At 31.4% G+C, this 21224-nt stretch overlaps 1 protein-coding gene across 1 annotated transcript; it reads right to left on the bottom strand.

The window, feature by feature from the left end:
* Positions 1 to 1476: 1476 nt before the first annotated feature.
* On the bottom strand, positions 1477 to 2721 carry LOC105798497 (dehydration-responsive element-binding protein 1A). Its single transcript, XM_012628591.2, has one exon. The coding sequence runs from the start codon at positions 2619 to 2621 to the stop codon at positions 1941 to 1943; it is 681 nt and encodes a 226-aa protein (XP_012484045.1). The 5' UTR covers positions 2622 to 2721; the 3' UTR covers positions 1477 to 1940.
* Positions 2722 to 21224: the final 18503 nt, after the last annotated feature.

Here is a 21224-nt window from a genome sequence, read left to right on the forward strand (position 1 = left end):
ACCTTAAATGTTAGTATTGATACCAACGAACAATTTTATGAAATTTTGCTAAATAGCCCTTATGCATGATTTTAACTGTATGTAAGACCGATTAATGAATGATTTGCATGTAATAATGTTAATTAATTAATTAGATGACTTAAAGCTTATACGGTTTAACAAAAGAAGATCAGTTTGCTTGGATTTAGTTCCTATTTGATGTACATGAGACGAGACAGTGGTGTGGTATCCTATATTTGGGATTGGCAACCAAGCCAGGTATAGGGTGTTACAGAAGTATATTGAAATTCTCGAGAAATTGTTCATTTATATGAACATATGTGGTAAATTTGACTTAATGAATAGTAGTTGAAGGAGGATTACAAAATGATTCAAAACAACTATTTGAGTTTTTATAGAAAAATTATAATTAAAATTTGCTATGATTATTGTTGAAACTCTTGAAGAGATCAAAATATATTTCCCTCAAATTTTCTCTCACTCATGGCTTTCAAAAGAATGGTGATATAAATGCTTAGCAAATACATTCAAATAGTTATTTGAAAAACTAGTGTTTAAGATTGAATACATAGAATATGAGAAAGTATGTGATGTTTTAATGAGGGGGAGTAAATACACGCTATACTCTTTTTCCCTTAACCGAGGTTTTGCCCCATTGAGTTTTCTTGGTAAGGTTTTTAATGAGTCATCATATTATGCGTATTATAGATATGTGTACTCTTTTTCATTCACTAGGAATTTTTTCCCACAGGGTTTTTATCTTAGTAAGGGTTTAACAAGACACATTATCTACAAATGAACATCCAATGGGGAGTGTTATGAATATTTTATTAAGTGGATGTCCATCAATATCTAGATAAGTTTTGATATAATTTAAATTCTAATAGTCATTAGAAGTAGAGTTCTATTTTATTTATACTTCTTATGTCTACAAATATAGACTTTGGAGAAGTAGTGTAAATATTCCGATTGACCAATAAAATACGTTCTCTCTTTGAGCTCTCATTCTCTTTGTTCTTTATTTCCTATATTTATTTTATAACATTTTTTATATATTATTATTTTTAATTATTTAATACTAATAAAAATATTATTGGATATAGATATAATTTTAATAAAACTTAATCTATTTATTAATTTTGTAAATATTAAATAAAATATAATTTTTGTTAAATATTTATGTCTTTTTTTTCCTATTGTATTTATGTCTTCTAAATAAAGTCTTTAATGGTTATTTTTTCTTTTCATTACAATTCACCTCACCGTTATAGCTGCGTTTGAATTCAAACACACACTCCACAGTTGTTTGTAATCTGACCGCTACAGTATCCAATCTTACCACCATCACTATTTTTAACTTCACGGAAGATAAACGCATCATCCATCCAAACTAAGCCTAACTCTATTTGAATTAGAGTAATATTCATAAAACCCTCCCAACCATAACTATTTTAAAATTCAAGCTTTACCCAAATGTGTGGGAAAAAAATTCAATACCACTTCTTCTTGCAAATAATATACTCACGATTGTTTGACATGTATTACTTTATAAACAATTAATTGTGACTTCTCGACCAGTTGCTGAAGCTATACTCGGAATACATTTAAACCTCTTGATGTGCAATGACTGTGTGCCAAACTGATATCATCTATAAACGTCGACTTAGCGTAAGACATCGTAATTACTTTCACCATTCCAGTGAGGGGACATGTTGTAGGTGTTACTGGTGAACTGATAAATTCCATTTCCCTTAGAATGCTATTATTTCCTTCTACATTTCTGAAAATGGAGTAAACGATAGAGAAAACTGCATTAGCTACATAGCTTCTAACTGTCAACTGCCTGTGTTTATTGGATTTGGATGAAATGCAAAAAACTATATCCACACGTATTATTGGCTTTGCTTGAATCCCTAGCTATAGGGTGATCAAGTCTAGTATTATTGACAGTAACTCCAAAGAGGTATGATATCATCGGCAGCATCGTATTCTAGTTCATCCCCATTGTACCCACAACGAGGGGGTGACATCATCATCCCTGCCGCCATGTTTTCCAGATAACTTTGTGTTCCAAAAACCGCCTCCTCGTCCAAATAAAACCCATTCTCACACAAACTCCCTTTGTTTTCATCTCCCTTTGCATTAGCTTCAGAGTTTCCCTCCCATTGCTCAGCCGGTTGTCTAAATGCCTCCGCCGCCTCTGCCGCCGCCTTCTGGATATCCTTGGGATCAGCAGAAGCCGGAACCGGAAGCCTCCAAGCTGAGTCCGCGAAGTTCAGGCAAGCCGACCTCCCCCTCAGAGCTATGGCCGCTACGTCGTGGGCACGAGCTGCCATCTCCGCTGTGAGAAAAGTACCCAGCCAAATCCTCGACTTCTTATTAGGCTCCCTCACTTCACAAACCCACTTCCCCGAGTTCTTCCGGCGGACTCCACGGTAAACCGGATGCCGAGTCTCGCGGAATTTCTTCCGTCCCGCTCGTTTCTTCGGACAACTCGAAGCTAACATCACATCTTCATCGGAGAAATTTGCCGGACGAGAAGTACCACTTCCAGAATCCGATAACGGCGACGAAACAGACCCAGAATCGAGCATATCGCAATCTAGAGCGAAAGGTTCCATTTGAGTAAAGGCTGAGAGTGAAGTGTGAGTTGAGTAAAAGCCAAAGGAAAGCTTTTTAAGAAAAGGATACCATAATAGTATTGAGTTGAGTGAATGTGAAAGAAGGAAGAGTGAGATGAGTTTATATAAAGATGGTTTGTTTTGTATTTTAAGAGAATAAAAAAAGGGAGGGCAACACGGAAAGGTGAAGAGGATCCAGGCTGTTGCTTTGTGGGGTCAGTGAGGACTAGATTTCGATGCAAGCTGTATTAGTTTTGGATCAAGCAGTGCATTACACGTGGGGTATTTGACATTTTGACTAATTTTTATCTGGAGCTGTCCAAGTCAAATGGGTCAGCTTCAGTTGCAATTGGAGGAGTACCATTTTATCTCACCATTTTCCTTCGGCTGCTGCGACCTTTGTAGACTCTGTAAACGTTTGATCTTTTCAGACCATTGCTTACTTCTTTAAAATGTTTCTTTTCCCATAAAACAACACTTTTTGACTTTTGGTGATTATTATTTTTAGTAATTGAATTTTGATTTTATATATGAAATTTTAATTTAATTTAATTTTTATTAATTATTAACACAATTATTAATATAGTGAAGAGAGGTTGGTATGGCATTCGACTCCTTAAAATAAGAAAGTTCTCTTTTAACTCTTTTATTTATAAAATCTAAAATTAGTCATGGTAAAATTATACATTAACCTCTAAAAATGATAAGAATTTGATTTAATTTTTAAAATTATCAAGATATAGGCTATTAAAATAGTAATATTTTATTTTAATAACATAAAAATAGACAATTTAATTCGGCTCCTATAAAATGTTTTCGCCTTAGCCCTTGATATAACATCATTTTATGTTTATATATTGTATACTCAAATAATTATATTTGTCTAGCATAAGAATAAATTAATGTATGTATTTAAATGAATATGATTGAATCAAAATTAATATTTTATATATACATTTGAATTACAATCAAAATTTGACATATATAATTATATCAAATTAAAATTCATATATTAAATTATATGTTAAATTAAAATTAATGTATAATTTTAAAAATTTTGTCGTGAAATATATATTTTAAATTTTCATCATTCAAACTATAAAAAGTTATCAACTATGTTAAATGCTTGTACAATTTTAACATGAGATGTATTGAAGTCCATATTTTAAAACGGTTAAAAAAATTAACCGCAACATGTTTACAGGAAAAGTAATAGAATTACAGATGCCTTAGTTAGACAGGTTTTGGTTGGGATATAAATTTTACAATTTCTTGTAACCACTTAATTAGGTCTTGAATTTTGTTCATAATGATTCGAGGAGTCAAATAATCAATTTGATTTTAATGTAATAATCTCTTTTGTCTTTATTTGCCAAATAAATAGATAAAACATATTTTGTAATTCACATGTATTTTTCAAGACAACATTTGATGACTATAAAACCTACCCTATCACAAACTTTTTTCAAGAGAAACTGATATTATGTAATCACCTTAGCATCGTACAAAGGATCCACATAATTTGTAGAAAATATATTGAAAATGATCTGTGACGAAATTTATCAATTCATCACATTTAAAAGATGTTTTTCTAATTTATTTAAGTAAAAATCAACAACACCTTAAGCTAATAACTGTCACCCTATCACAACGCTAATAAGATAGAGATCTCGATGGCAAGATCCCATGCCCAACTTCTCTCCCTCCATAAATACCTCATCAACACCATGATAAATGATATAATAAACTTATATAGTTTTTACTTTGTCAGCACTCCACCCTGAAATTCTCTCAAGCCACTGGTTTAGTAACTCTCCCCACTCTTCATGATGTGAATTCCATTGTATAATTCGACATCCTATGTAACTTTAGTGTTGTAACAAATTTTATATTTTTATTGTAGTATTTAAATATATAAAAAAATCAAATAAATTTATAAGATTAAATTAAATGAAAGCTATTATGTCTTTCAGTAATATTTATATATGGGATAGATCCACTTACATGTATGCAAAATTTAAATGGTTTTACATTTTTCATAATTTTTATATGATTAATATTTTAACAATCCAATAGTTGAATTTATTAATATATTTTTGCTCTTCATACATGTAATTTTTGAATCAATTTGATATCTCTATTTTATTGATCTAAAATATTGTCTATATTAATATATATTTAACGGTTAATTTTTTTACATAAAATAAATAGTTAAAGTTTTTAATTTATGCCAAACTTGACATTCATGATTTACATGAATAGAGTATGAAATATGACGGTGGATTGTTAAAATATTAATCATGTAAAAGTTACGAAAGGGTATAAAACCACTTAAGTTTGACAACGATGTAAGTAGATCCACCCTTTAATATAATAATATTTTTTAAAACAATTCTAATTTTAGGTTAAATTTAAGGATAGTCCTTGAACTTGATTTAGTTTTTTTTTTTACTTTTATTTGCTTAAAACGTGTTCCTCTACTTTTCGAATCAAGCCCTTTCATTAAATTTCTCAATTAAATGTAATTCAAAAATTGGATATAATCACAAATTTAACCCTTTAACTTTTACAACTTTATCAATTTTGCCCTACATTTTTCTTATAAAAATATATTATTAAATTAGATGAGGGACACATAGATTACAAATATTTTAATTATGATATGTTGAAATTTCATAGAGATATTTCAGCATATACTAAATACCATTGGTTTTGTTGCATAAAACATAGGACTCATTCTAATCCATTTCAACATTTATAGACAAGCACAATAGCTATATATTCAACAATCAAGTCAATTGCAAGAATAACTTGTTTGATAGAAAATAATATATGAAGACTTAAATTTTTGAAGGTAATAATACTTTTCCAATCCCTCTCAAATTTTGAAATTAAGTAAAATGGTCCCTCTCAAAAAATCAAAGCAATCTAATTCTTGTTAATTTAGAAAGTAAGCAACTAACGACAATTATTCATAACATTATTGTTTTCCATCAATTGTACTTGATTTTGATTGGTATAATAATAAATTTAGCCTTTAAAGTTTACACATTATGTCAATTTGGTCATAATTTAACAAAATTATCCAAATGTTAAGACTTAATTTGTTGATTTTTTAGAATTAAGGTCAAGTGACAAAATATGTAGAAAGCTAAATTTGTTACTATATCAATCAAAATTATGTATAATTGACAAAAACATTAATGTTGTGATTAATTGTCCTTAATTTCTCACTTTCGATATTAACAAGATTAAAGGAACTAATTTACTCAATTTTAATCGAAAAGAGTGAAATGATCCTTTTATCAATTAGAAAAATGAGAAGAATATTTTCATCACTTGATTGTTGGAACATTTGCAAAGGTCATTGATTTTGGTGCAAGATTATTTACTTATTGTAAGTTCGTGAAATTGATTTTTGGCGATTGTGTAAAGGATGCTCAGTAGCCAATAACCTTTTCGTCTAATGACAAGAACATATGAATCAAGGTTAGATTTCAAACAATCCTATTTTTCTTTCTCAAATATTTAAAAAAAATTCTCAGTAAATTTGAAAGGATATGCATTCGCAGAACTTGTAATAATATGGATTTTATTGGGTATTCTCCTTAATTTATTTTGGCGCTAATTTCTGTTGTATTTTATGTTCTACATTAATGTCTTCCATTTAATTGTAGTGTATTTTATGTTCTACATTAACGTCTTTTGTAATAAAAATATTGATTAAAATGTTAAATTTTTAAATATGGTAATTGCATGATAATACAAGTATACTTCGTGTTATTTTTAAAATTTTTATGAATACCTTTTATATTTTTTAATTTATATTTTGGTGTGACATATAAGACAAATAATATCATGTTAGCATAAATTGCACATGAAATGTTGCATAAGTTGTGAGTTTAATACACGTCTTTAATTTGATCATTTTCGTCCATGCACTTTTAGAATCTGAAAATTTCAGTCCTAACCAAATGATAACTATTAAATTCATTAAGTTTTGTTATTTTAAAATTTGATGTGTCAACATATTATCACATATAATACTATGTCATTTGTTATTTTCACATATTACTCATAAAAATTCAGTTAATATATTTAATGGTTATTGTTTGCATTAAGACTAAAATTTTGAAATTCAAAAAATATAGTCATCGAGAAGATTCAATTGGTGAACGTGGGCTAAATCTATAACTTTATGTATAATACAAAACTAATGACATAATTTAACTGGATGTAAAAATAGAATGTTGATGATGACAGTATATCGCAAAGAAAAGAGAAATAAAAATAAAGAACACACAGATTTTTATGTGGAAACCCTTTCGGGAAAAAACCACGAGCAGAGGAGAAGAAAATTCCTCTGCCAAATTCGAATAATTACAAGAGGAGTAGATTATGTCTATTTATAGGCTTGTAAAACCATATTCTAATAGGAGTTGAGTAAGATTGAAACACCTTATTCTAATCAATATCAAATAGATAAAGTTTAATAAGGTTTAAAAAACCTTATTCTAAAATAAAATAAAAGAAGTGTAGTTCTATAGGGATTTTACTTTTATTTTATTTTACCACTATATTTTATTTAATAAAGATTCGGGTCACTTAATTCTAATAATCTCCACCTTGACACGAATTCTCAATGAACAAGTTTTTCATCGCAAGCTCTCAACGAATAAGTTCACCTCTTCCATAAAACCCCTTAAGGGTTTAACTTCAACAATGAATACCAATCAAGTCTAACCAATGCTCAAACTTGGTTATAGGAAGTGACTTATTCATCATATCTGTAGGATTTTCATGAGTACTAATTTTGCTCACAACAATATCACCACAAGCAATAATATCACAAACAAAATAATACCGAACATCAATGTGTTTTGTTCTCTCATGAAACATTTGATCTTTTGTAAGGAAGATGGCACTCTGACTGTCACAAAATACTGTATCGATTTGAAGGTCTTCATTGAGTTCACTAAAGAGTCCCTTCAACCAAATAGCTTCTTTACAAGCCTAAGTAATTGCCATGTACTCAGCTTCAGTGGTAGACAAAGCGACTGTAGTTTGCAAAGTGGTTTTCCAACTCATTGCGTAACCTTTGATTGTAAAGACATAACCTGTAAGAGATCTTCTATCAAGGTCTCCAGCAAAATCAGCATCAGCATACCCAATGACTCCATCTTTAGTTCTTCCAAACTGTAAGCAAACATCAGTAGTACCTCGTAAATATCTTAAAATCTATTGAACTGTTTTCCAATTTTCTTTACTGGGATTCGCCATGTATCTGCTAACTACACTGACTGCATATGATAAATCTGGATATGAACAAACCATATCATACACGAGAGATCCCACTGCACTAGAGTATGGAACATGTGACATGTACTCAATCTCATCATCTAATTGTGGAGACAAAGCCGATGAAAGTTTGAAATGGGCTGCTAAAGGAGTACTAACAAGCTTAGCACTCTGCATATTGAACTTGCAAAGAACTTTCTCAATGTACCCCTTCTGACTTAGGTACAATTTACTTGCTTTTCTATCTCTGAGAATCTCTATAGCAAGTATCTTCTTTACTGGTCCCAAATCTTTCATCTCAAATTCTTCACTTAGTTGGGCTTTGACGTTTCTTACCTCTCCTTTATCTTTCGCTACTATCAACATGTCATCAACATAAAAGAGTAGATACACAAAAGAACCATCACTATTTTTCTTAAAGTAAACACTACTGTCAAAGCTACTTCTTTTAAAATCATGAGAAGTCATAAAGGAATCAAACCTCTTGTAGCACTGTCTTGGTGACTGTTTCAAACCATAAAGAGACATTTTAAGCAAGCAAACATAATCATCTTTTCTGAGATTGTAAAACCCTCTAGTTGTTGTATATAAATATCCTTCTCAAGTTCTCCATGCAAAAATATAGTTTTGCCATCTAGCTGCTCAAGCTCCAAATCATGCATGGCCACAATACTAAGCAAAGCTCGAATCGAACTATGCTTCACAACTGGGGAGAACACATCTGTGAAGTCCACTCCTGGAATTTGACTGTAACCCTTTGCAACAAGCCTTGCTTTATATCTGGGTTCTTCAACTCTTAGAGTCTCCTCTTTCTTTTTAAACACATTTACAACGAACAACCTTTTTACTTTTAGGAAGTTTCACAAGATCCCATGTTTTGTTTTTGTGGAGTGATTTCATCACCTTTTGCATAGCAAACATCCAATTTTCTGAGTCTTCACAACTAACCGCCTCAGAATAATTAAATGGTTCTAGGTTTGCATCTATATCTTTAGCCACATTTAAAGCATAAGCAATTAGATCAGCCTCGGCATACTTCTTTGGAGGTTTAATTTCTCTTCTAGTTCTATTTTTGGCGATAGAGTATGAAGAAACAACTCTATTTTGAATTTTTGTACTGACTTGAGAAGTCGACTCTGTTGTAGATTCTGGATTAATCTGATGTTCCACCTGCTTTTGATTTTCTTTATTGGAAGAGCCTTTAAGAGATAAGTTAGGTAGCATAGCAGTTTCATAAAAAACATCTCTGCTAATCACAAATTTTCTATTTTCAGGACACCATAACTTATATCATTTTACACCAGCTTTATAACCAAGAAAAACACATTTAATGGATCTCAGTTCCAATTTTATATTACCAACATGAGCATACACAGGACACCCAAAGATCTTTAAATCAGAATAGTCAGCAGGATTACCAGACCATACCTCTTATGGAGTCTTTTTCTCAATGGCAACGGATGGAGATCAGTTGATAAAAAAACATGCAGTAGAGGTTGCTTCGGCCCAAAATGACTTTGGTAAGTTGGCATTTGACAACATATATCGAACCTTCTCCATGATCGTTTTGTTCATTCGTTCTGTAGTGCCTTTTTGCTGTGGAGTTTGACGAACTGTCAAGTGTCTCACGATCCCTTCTGACTTGCAAACTTTATTGAACTCATTAGAACAGAACTCTAAGCCATTGTCTGCGTGGAGGTACTTTATTTATTTTCCTGTTTGTTTATCAATCATAGTTTTCCAAGACTTAAATGTAGAAAACAAATCATTTTTCTGCTTCAGAAAGAACGCCCAAACTTTTTTGGAAAAATCATCAATAAAAGTTAGCATGTAATTAACTCCATCTCTCGAAGGCACTCTGGATGGCCCCCATAGATCAGAATGAATATACTCCAACATTCCCTTCATGTTATGGATTTCTCTAGTGAATCGAACTCTCTTTTGCTTCCCAAAAATGCAGTACTCACAGAAGTTCAATTTGCAAATTCCTTGCCCATCAAGAAATCCTATTTTGCTCAGTTCTGCCATGCCATTCTCACTCATATGCCCTAGGCACATATGCCAAAGTTTAGTAATATCATCATCTGACAAGGAAAAGGAAGCAACAGTTGCATCACCAGTAACAGTAGAACCCTGCAGAACATATAACTTGGTAGTCTTTCTCTGCCCTTTCATCACAACGAGGGAACCTTTGAAAATCTTCAAAACCCCACTTTTAGCTGTGTATTTATATCTTTTGAATCAAGAGTACTCAACCAAAATTAAATTTTTCTTCAATTCTGGAACATGTCGTACGTCACTGAGTGTTCTAACAACTCCATCAAACATCTTAACTTTAATTGTTCCAACACCTGCGATTATACATGAAGCATTATTTCCCATCAAAACAACACCTTCAGATACTGTTTCATAAGTTGTAAACCAATCCCAATTGGGACTCATGTGGAAGGTGTAGTCCGAATCAAGGATCCACTCCTCGCTCACTTTAAAATTGTTAACAGAAGCGACTAGAAGTTCACCGTCGCTATAGTCTTCTACAACATCAGCTTCATCGAAATTTTTTGGTTGTTTCCCCTTTTGATATTATTCTATACCTTATAGCACTCAGATTTAATATGCCCTTTCTTCTTACAGAAGTTACAAGTTTTACCTCTATTTGAAGACTTTGATCTACCCTTAGATTTACTGCGAGGATTCCGTTCCTGTATCCTTCTACGATCATCATTAGCATTCTGATTTTGTCTCTCATGAACAATGAGACCCTCTCTTTGAGAGTCAGTTTTAACCACAAGATGTTTCATCTTATCATACGAGGTCAAAGAATCATAAACCTCATCAACTGTGAGAGTCTCGCGGCTATATAAAATCATGTCTCTAAAGGTTGAATAAGATGGGAGCAATGAACAAAGTAGAATCAACCCTAGATCTTTCTTATCATACTGAACCTCCATGGTCTCCAAGTTTGAGAGAATTTCCTTAAACACTGTTAAGTGTTCGTGCACAGATGCACTTTTCTCCAAACGATGAGCATAAAAACGCTGCTTCATACGCAACTTGTTGGTTAGAGTTTTCGACATACATATTTGTTCCAGCCTCTTCCATAATCCAACGGCGGTCTTCTCTTTCATCACATCCTGCAAAATTTCGTTAGACAAATGCAGATGTAACAATGTTAACGCCTTTCGATCCTTGCACTTCTTCTCTTCCTCCGTCAATGTCGAAGGCATCTTATCTACCCCTAGCAGGGCTTCCTCTAAGTCCATCTGTGCAAGAACTGCCTGCATCGTTATCTACCACAACGCGAATTTGGTGTTGCGATCTAACAGTAGAATTTTATACTTCAAAGACGCCATTACCGTGATTAAGATGAATAACCCAAAAGCTTTGATACCAATTTGTAAAAATAGAATGTCGGTAATGATAATATATTGCAAAGAAAAGAGAAATAAAAATAAAGAACAAACAGATTTTTATATGGAAACCCTTTTGGGAAAAAACCACGGGCAAAGGAGAAGAAAATTCACTCTGTCAAATTTGAATAATTACAAGAGGAGTAGATTATGTCTATTTATAGGCTTGCAAAACCATATTCTAATAGTAGTGTAGTAAGATTGAAACACCTTATTCTAATCAATATCAAATAGATGGAGTTTAATAAGGTTTAAAAACCATATTGTAAAATAAAAGAAAAGAAGTGTAGTTCTATAGGATTTTACTTTTATTTTATTTTACCCACGTATTTTATTTAAATAAGGATTCGGTCACTTAATTCTAACACCGAAGACTAATCAAATTAAAATACATATATTAAAAACGAGAATAGTATTTGGAATACAACCTTGAATCTCAACAAATGATTAGAATGTGAAACCCTATTTTTATACATCCAACAATTTGAATTATTACTCCCCCAAAAGAGCATTAGAATGACCTTTGACCTCATTTTAGCTATTTCATTACTAGTGTTCATATCTCTAAACCACATAAAAAAATTTGAAGTTACAATTCATATTACATCCAAAATGATTAGGAAACAAATAAGTAAGATAGCAGTAAGTATTGAGAAGCTTGAATTATCTTTTAGCTGCAATTTAAAAAGAAAAGCAAAAGAAGATAGATAAGTTAAAGAAAAAATGGGCTGTGAAGGCGATGAATTAGGAAGTTGCTTGGACGTAGCATGGAGAAGAGATAGGAAACGATGAGGTGGCAGAGTTAGCAGTTATATCCTTTTCATTTGCCATTTTCATAATTATGTCATCCTGTTTATCGATGGGAGTGCACTTGAGATATTCCCACTTTTTCTTGTATATCGAATCCAAAAATTATTTAGCAGTCTAATAAAAGGATCGTATCAAGAGAATTGAAGTTTACTTTTATTGAAGTTATATTTTGCCTTCAACATACAACAGGAAAAGGAGGAGGAAATGCATTTGTAACTACACTAACTAAATCAAATGTATGATTTACCCTCAATGCTAAATTTTTCTATCCTACACTCGTATTTTAACTATCACTCGCTCATTTTTTATTATGATGTCACGTGATGCCAATAAGAATGTGCCACATTATACATTCCAACCAATCACAATATGTCACGTAGCACTTAAATTTATTTAAAATAAAAACATTGATCGAATGTTCATCGGCATTGACCATCGTTGACCGATGTTGGTTGACTTTCATTGTAGATCACCCTTCTTTTTTGTTTTTTAATATTATATATAATATATTATTTAAAAATATAAATAATTATATACAATATATAAATAATTCAAAAAGTTTAAAAATAAAAATATGCAAATATAAATTTTAAAAATCAAAATATTATATAAAAATAAAATTTTTCATAAAAATTTAAAAAAGTATTTAACTTTTAAAAATTATAAAAAAACTTAATTTTTCAAAAATATATATTCTAGAAAATTTGTCATAAATTTTATTTTTTTTCAATAACTCTAAATTCTAAAAATTGAAAACAATAATCTAAATTTCCAAAATAGTCGCTCATCAAAACATTTTTATTGGTGTCACGTGGCAACCGATTTTTTTAACACCATTATAAAAAATGAGCTAAACCGAGTAACAGAATGATAGTTTAAGTACCAATCTAAGGCAAAAAAAGTTTAAGTACAAAGTGGAAAAACAATCATAGTTTAAGGGCCAAATTGAACATTAAGCCTATGATTTATAGTTAAATGTTTATAAAAATGGGTTAAAGTTTAGCACGGTAATGTGTTTGAGGTTTGTAGCTGCCCATGGATGAGAGATTAGCAATATTTATAAGATAAAATTGTTGACAAACTCAACAATCCCAGTAACCTGAATGAAATCGACAACAATAGGTGTAAAGTCTAACTAAGAAAATAGGGGTAAGGGGTAGGGTTTTAGAAATCTTTACAATTGCTAAGAAAAAAAAAGATTTGAACAAAACACTTGTGGGTGTCAAGTTTAGTGCATTAAATTAGGGTTAGGATTCAAGGATTACTAATATTTCATACAAAGGAAAAAAACATGTCGAAATTGACACACATGGATTAGATCTTCATTCCATATGAAGGATGCCCAAACCATTACCATTAGACCTTTTTGTTTCAAATGAAAACATATTTGGATCGAGTTTCCCATAATATAATATAGTATGTGAATTTTATCTACTGGTTGGAGGAAAGAAATTAATCACAAATTATTTACATTTTAGGGGAATAAAATGTAAGGTGTTGGATTCAGATTTTATCAAATGTTGCTATAGAATTTTATTGTAACACCCCTCACCCAATTTGAGTAAGAAATGCTACATTTAATCACTAAACTCATCACTTAGACATATTATTGTTTAATCATAATTGAGGTAATTTATAGCACAAAACATTATCATTCACATATAATTCATATTTCTTTTTATTAATAAACCTAAGTACATGTCAAGCTAAAGTCCAATACACACACACCAAAGGCTTGAACTTGAAGCTTGAGGAATGATGTTACCCGAACTGAAGTAGCAATCCTCAATTCTTTTAAAAACTTATTTGTCACTTGCACGTTAAAAACAAGCGTGTTAAACTACGAGAATAGCTTAGTAAGTACTCAATTGAATTCAATCTTACCTTATATATATAATTTAATTAATTCTAATAATATTTATTCACACAATTTCTTTTATTGATATACTTAAACTTTTAATTCATTTCCAAAACATAAAATCATTTAAATTAGCTTTATAACTTATAGTTTTTTACTTTAACACATATTATCACTAATCAACTTTTACATTCACATATCAAAATCTTTTTCTCATATAAAAAACATAACATAAACGCTTAATTCGCATATTTCATTTAACACTTCATTCACATGTATTACTGAAACACACATATCACTATAATATTTTTACTTTCACATATCAGTTTTGCAATCCTTAGTGAATCTCAAAGGAGTTCAATTCAGACCAAACATGAACTCCTTACCTATAATGGAGCTTTGATAATGGGAATTCCAGATAACTCCTAATCCCTTCTGAACCCTAACAACACTAGTCGGGTTCCCATCGAACCTCCAACCCCTCTCAACTCCAAAGACATTTCAGTATCACATAACATATTTCCTCTGAGCTCACTAATACATTTATTCACATAACACTTTATTTATTCATTTTAAATCACATAAGCATAAACATAATATTATCATTTCACACATTAACATGTTCACTTTCATATAACATATTTGACATATCACATATCACTTTATAACAAATATTTCACTTTACACACAACTCATAAAAACACACAATTGTAACCTTGCACAATCACGTTGAATCATATAAACACATACACTATACTTCCATTTCATAAATTCACATAACACAAACATATCACATATTCACAATACTTTATTGTAATAACTCGAAAGTTAGTGGTGTCAAAAAAGTGATTTTAGAACCTCATTTCCATAAATTGAGCACTGTAAATATTTTTATTAAATATTTATGGAGCTAGTATATAGGTGAATTGAATTTTGGATAAGTAATTTAGCGAATTAGTGGTTAATTAGGATTCAAGGACTAAATTGTAAAGTACAATCGCTATAGATTTTAATTAGAAAATGAATTGAGGACTTATATTGCAATTAACCAAAGGTCTAAAATAACAATTAGACCATATTAAAAATAGGTGATAGTGGGCGGTGATGCTTATAACTAATTAATTAAGTAAATTTTAATGTAATAAGTATAAAATATGACTAATTAATCAAATTAATCTTTATTACTTAGTATATAAGGAAATTGAAAGTGGATGGAGAGATAATTTTATCTTCTCCATCTGGCCAAAGAAAGAAATAAAGAAGAAGAAACCCATGACCGAACCTTCAAGGTTTTAATTCAACAAATTGGTTAGTGCAATTTAGTCATTTTCTTGTAATTTTTATGTTTTTGAGATCATGGGAATTTGATTTAGCTAAACCACGTACCAATTTGTTAAACTATTAAAGTTTTAGGAAGTTTCTGTTGTTGAGTTCTTTAAGTTTTAGATGTTAAGTTGATATATTTTAAGCTTAGATGTGAAAAAAGACTAAATTGTAAAACTTAATTAATAATTTCTTACATTAGGAAATAAATGAATAAAATGTAAAATTGATTGTAGAGATAAGAAGTAAGAGGCCCTTAATGGAAAATAGTGAAATCAGATTCCAATTCAGAACTTTAGATTGGAAGTTATGTTATGGTTTTAGGGACTAAATTGAAAAACTTGTATAATTTGATAATTAATTGGGAATTGATTGAGTATTGATAATACTATATGTTTTTATGTTAATTCGTAGCTAACGTCGACCCGAATTCATTGAGAGGGAAAGGAAAATCCAAAGTCATCATCGAGTAGCTCAAAATTTCAGTTTGTAATTCTATGATTCAGGACTCATTTAATTACTGCATAGTCATTTTATTTTACATCATATATTGGCAAGGTGAGTCATTGTTGAATTATTGAATAGAATTGTTATGGTTTAGTTTGAATATTAAGACAATGACTAAATTGAATAAAATAGAAAGTGGCATGAATTGATTGATGGTTTGAAATTGAGTTGTTTTATGATGTTTATACAATATTTATAATGAATTGGATTATGAGTGTGATTGAGAGTGTGCATTGAATTGAATTGTGTAGTGGTATTGAATGTTGAAACTATGTACTGGTTGAATATGGGAAAAACAAATACGATACAAAATGTTGAATGGTATGCAATGTATGAAATTTATTGATGATGAAATTGAAATATGATATATGGTTACAATGTATATTGATTCGGCGTTACCCTAATAACGGTCTTGAGTATCGTCAAATTAGTTGGCATGCCTTAGGTTGAAAACCATCGTTGTTGGGCCACTCGGGATGGTAAAATTGTAAGAATAGTGAAATTCATCATTTTTGGTCCATACGAGATGATAGAATATTGTATTGGAAAACCATCATTGTCGAGCCATTTGGAATGTAATAGTGAATATAGTTAGTGAAAGCCATTATCGTCGAGTTACCCAAGATGACAAGAAAAAAATAAGATGATATGAAATGTTGATGAATTGGTATATTGTGCTTATATGTGTGTTATGATAGATAAGTTGAAAAAAAATCTATATGAATTAGTTGATAATGAGCCTTGGGGGTTGAACGATTATGAAAGAGTCGACAGACTCCTGGAAACTATTGAATGATGGGTTAGACGATATATATAAATAGATGTTAAATTAAAATAGAATTGAATGTATTGAATTTTGTAAATGATTTAAAGATAGGTAGTTAATAAATAACTTGAATTGATTTATAATTTACATTATATACCTCATGACAATTTACTAATGCATATGTTATTATGTTTTAATTCATGGATTTACCACTAAGTGACTTCACTTAGTGTACAGTTTGTTTTCTTCGTGTGCAAGTATAGTTGATCCATGAGAGTACTAATAATAGGTCCAACATCCAAGAAATAACCCCTGACTCAGCAAAGTTTGTACAATTTCTGTCATACCGGATATCTATTGAAGTCTGAAATTGAAAAACAGAGGTTGAGGGTTTCTGTAAAACTTGAAAGGTTTCTGTAAGTTTTTGGATTTTGGATTTTAAAGCATGAATGCCTTTGATTTAATCGGTATATTTGCTTATCATTCTTAGCTAACCAGGATAGAGGAGACTTTGGCTATTGGAAAATTTAAGTTGGCAAGGAGGAAGGACAGCAGGTGAGTTTCTGTACTCCAGCTTTGGTTGTTTACTGGTTGTTGTGTTGTTTGCATGTTTTGTACTTTTGGTCTGAGTCTATGGTTGTGCATAAGTGTTGTTTTTTTGAATAGTATGGAGAATATATGCATGCATAGGTCTGTGCAAGTATGAGAGTTGCTAGAATGTTTCTTTTAAACAAGTATAGTTGTGTATTGATTGAAATGTGGCGTACAACACAATATGTTATGAATAAATTGCATTGATTGTAGTAATGTGATTGATATGCATGTTATAAAATGTGGAGTACGGAGGGAAGTATTGGCGGGTTAGTTGAAGATAGGAAAAATTTGGCGTAGTGCAGGAAAGGGCGGGTTAAACTGGGAATGGAGTTACCAAAATATGAAAATGGCCTAGCCTTACGGGTGAACACGCAGGTGTTCAAATTAACAAAGGGGATTTGAGGAGGTTTGATTGGATAAATGTTTTACTAGCTCTACGGAGTGGCACCATGGAAATAGTCTACTGGCTCTATGAAGTGACACCATGAAAATGGTCTATTGACTTAGTAGAGTCGAAAGTCCACGGGTAGCCATGGCATGATCCAGTGGAGAACAAGTTCGCCTTTATGGAAAAATGAAGTCCTCCAGGACCGTAAATAGGGAAGCCCGTTGTGGCATATACGTGAAAAATACTATATGACTCATGTGATGACAAGTCTATTATAACAAGTATGGTGCATATGGGAACGCTCACAAGCGTGTTGATAAGAGGTCCAGCCAAGATGCACAAGCAAGAGGAATATGTGAAAGCGTCTTGTATATAGCAAAAGAGATTTTCTTTCAGAGTAATTGCAAATATGTATCCACCATTAAGAGCCTGCTAGAGGTAACGAACGAACCAACATTGGTTATGAGAAAACGAGACAATTCTCTAAACTCTATTTCTATGTGCTTCTTGGTAAAGAGGTCGCTAGAAAAGGGAAGTCCGCCAAGGACTATCTTAGGTGAAATGTTCGCCAAGGACTATCTTATATGGAATGTCCGCCAAGCACTATCTTGACTACTAGAATGTTCATAAGGACTATCTATTTTGTAAAGTCTGGCTGGGGCTAACAAATGAATAGGATGTCTATTAGGACTATCTAGTGTTGGGAAGTCTGCTAAGGTCTATCTTACAAGTACAATCTCGCAAGAAAGAAGTGGTGCTTAAACTATCCACCAGATCTTATATTCGAAGGCCACATAAGAGGATGTAAGTAAATGGGTTTTCCTCTAGAAGAGAATATGTACAAGCTAAGTTATAAGAATATAAATGTCGGGATAATACAGTAAGTCGATATTGAGTTCGACACAGAATGAAGAAATTAGGGTAAGAATCCATCTTTTAGGGAAACGTCTGCAAGTCTGCCAAAGCAAGTCAACAATCTGTATATCTACTTGCGTGATTATTTTTTGATGAGTCAAACTATCAAGGTAGAATAAAAATCTGAGATGAAGCTTGACAAAGTCAAGTCGCAAAAAGGGGTTGTTAGAAAGAGTATGACTACATCCAAATTCACCTCTGATATGTCCACCAACGATTCATTCAAGGAGAACTTATAAGTGTCGACCACGCCAACCAGTTTGCGAGAACTTATATGAAACTTAAGGAGTTTATTTACGTGCATTCATTCTTATTACTCATAATATCAAGAGTTATTATTTAATAATTGATACATGAAAACTCACTAAGTTCATTCAAACTTATGAATGGTTTGTCTTGATTGCAGGATCAAAGGCTGATATGGGAATTGTGGGAAGGGACCAAGCCAGACCTCACGAAATCCATGTGGACTTCTTTGATGTGGTATCATGCATATAGAGGGGCACCCTTAGAGGCTACGCCTCAGGAATTGAATTTGTAATTAAGCAGAATCCAATTTGTCAGATTACGTGTATAAGTATTTTTAGTAGATGGGTATGTTTGTAAATAACATTAATCTACTTAGTTAGTTAATTATAAAATAAAAGGTTTCATATGAAGTTCATTTATGGAAATATTATGGATAGTTAATAATTGGATTAAAGTTGAGTGGGAATGTAACATTAAATCTGGCGTAGAATTAAATAAATTGGAAATATGTCGTTAAGTAACACAATTTTATTGTGACATTTGAGACTTAGACCCGACGATCAGGTCAGGTATAGGGTGTTACAGTTTTTATTTTGTTCCAAGTTTGGTATGTACCTAGGTTGAGTCATTTTTGTATTTAAATATGTTTATATGCACTTATGGTTTTAAAGGTTAATGTATAAGCTTGGTTAATTAAATATGGTTTGTAAAGAGAATTAAATTTAGTTTCAAATCTAGTTGAATTCGTGTGATATGTTATAATGCTAATGATCTTGATGGAATAGCTAGAAATGTGCATGAAATGCAATAGGTAGTTAGCTTATAGTTGATAAGGTGTTAGCTTAGTTTCGATTGAGGTTTTGATGTGTATAAATTGATGTTAGTTGTTGAATTCATTGGTTAAACATAATATGAATATGTTTAGAATTAGTTTGGAAAATTAATGTTGTCAAACAAAGAGAAACTGCAGAAACAATATGTGACGTCACGATGTTAAACGTACCATGTCACGATGAGAAATAACCTATAATGTCACGTTGAGATGAGGAACCTCGTCGTCTCAATGAGGCCAAAACAGTAAGTGACGTCGCGATGTCAAATGGCCTAATCTTGTGACGTGACAAACTGTGCAGTGATGTCTCGACATGAAAATGTGATGTCACGATGTTAGCCCTAAATTTGAATATTTTATAGTTCAGTCCTAATTCGATCTCAGGTTAGCATTAGAGATTTCATAAGATCGTATAAGACTAAAAAATTTATATTTATCAATATTTTGCTTATAATGTTTGTGTTTGGATGCCAAATGGCTTTAATTGTGATTATTTTGATCGTAGTTGCTCCGATAATGAATGTGGCACACTGTTGCTCGGACCTTGCGATCAGGTTGTGCAAAGGGTGTTACATTTACACTTTTGATTTCAACTTAATTTCATTAAGTAGTTTACTTTTATATAAAACTTTATTTAAATATTTTATTTCACTATGCTACTACATCTATTCACTTATCAATTAATGAAATATAAATAACTTTTAACTCTTTATAATTTAATCCATAGTTTCATGAAATTCACTAATCACTAAATTATCATTTTATTGTTTCTTACATTACTAGCATACCTTTAGTTACATATTCACTACTAAATTCAATAGACATATTTTGTAATCTTAATCATATCTTATTTAATTATTTCATATTAAATTTTAAATACTCAAATATTCAAATTAAAATAAACTAACTTGAATTCAATTAAGTACTTATCTATTTCTTCACTTGAACTCAACATTCTATTCACTTTCTGACTTGCCATAATTCATTGTGGCAAATTAGACTTTTTTCGGTACTTAACAAGCTTGTTTTTAGGCCATTTTATGTTACTTTAATGAATTTTAGGTTTTAGTAAGTTAGGTTTAATTTCTAGAAAAATAAGTGTTGTTACTCATAATTTAGCTTTAGTTGACCTAATGGGCTGATACGGGCCTAAGATAGTTTTAACGAGCTTAATCGAGTGCACAAGACACCTATTTCCAGGCCTAGGAGCATGAAGAACGACAACTGGGTCGCAACATGAGCTTTAGGGGTCACAACATAGTAGAACGACTCCAGGGTTTAGGTTTGAAGTTGGGTGTCACGACACACCTTCCCTATGTCGCGACACAGCTGTGACGAGAGTCAGAAATTAAGTAAGGGTGTTTTTGTCCATACAATCAATATTTATCAGAATTAAGGCTTGTAATTGACCTAATTAGGCCAACAATTAACCTAATTAGGGCAACTAATTATGCCTAGAAATAGCAAGGCTTAGGTTGAGTTATGAGAGGCAAGTTAGGAGGCCATTAGTTAGGTTTAGACATTAGATTTAGTTTTTAATTAGGTTTTTATTTTAGTTTTAAAACAATTTTCTTTCTTGTTTCCAACTTGGATTCGATTTGATTCCAAGCCTTCATTATTTTATTATTCAATAGTTTTTTCTTTTAGTTTTCT

The sequence above is a fragment of the Gossypium raimondii genome, chromosome 9 (assembly GCF_025698545.1).
Source record: "Gossypium raimondii isolate GPD5lz chromosome 9, ASM2569854v1, whole genome shotgun sequence".
NCBI classification, from domain to species: domain Eukaryota; kingdom Viridiplantae; phylum Streptophyta; class Magnoliopsida; order Malvales; family Malvaceae; genus Gossypium; species Gossypium raimondii.

What these genes read in the sequence shown, in the direction of transcription:
- LOC105798497 (XM_012628591.2), bottom strand. Translation starts at nt 2,621, where the DNA reads ATGGAACCTTTCGCTCTAGATTGCGATATGCTCGATTCTGGGTCTGTT.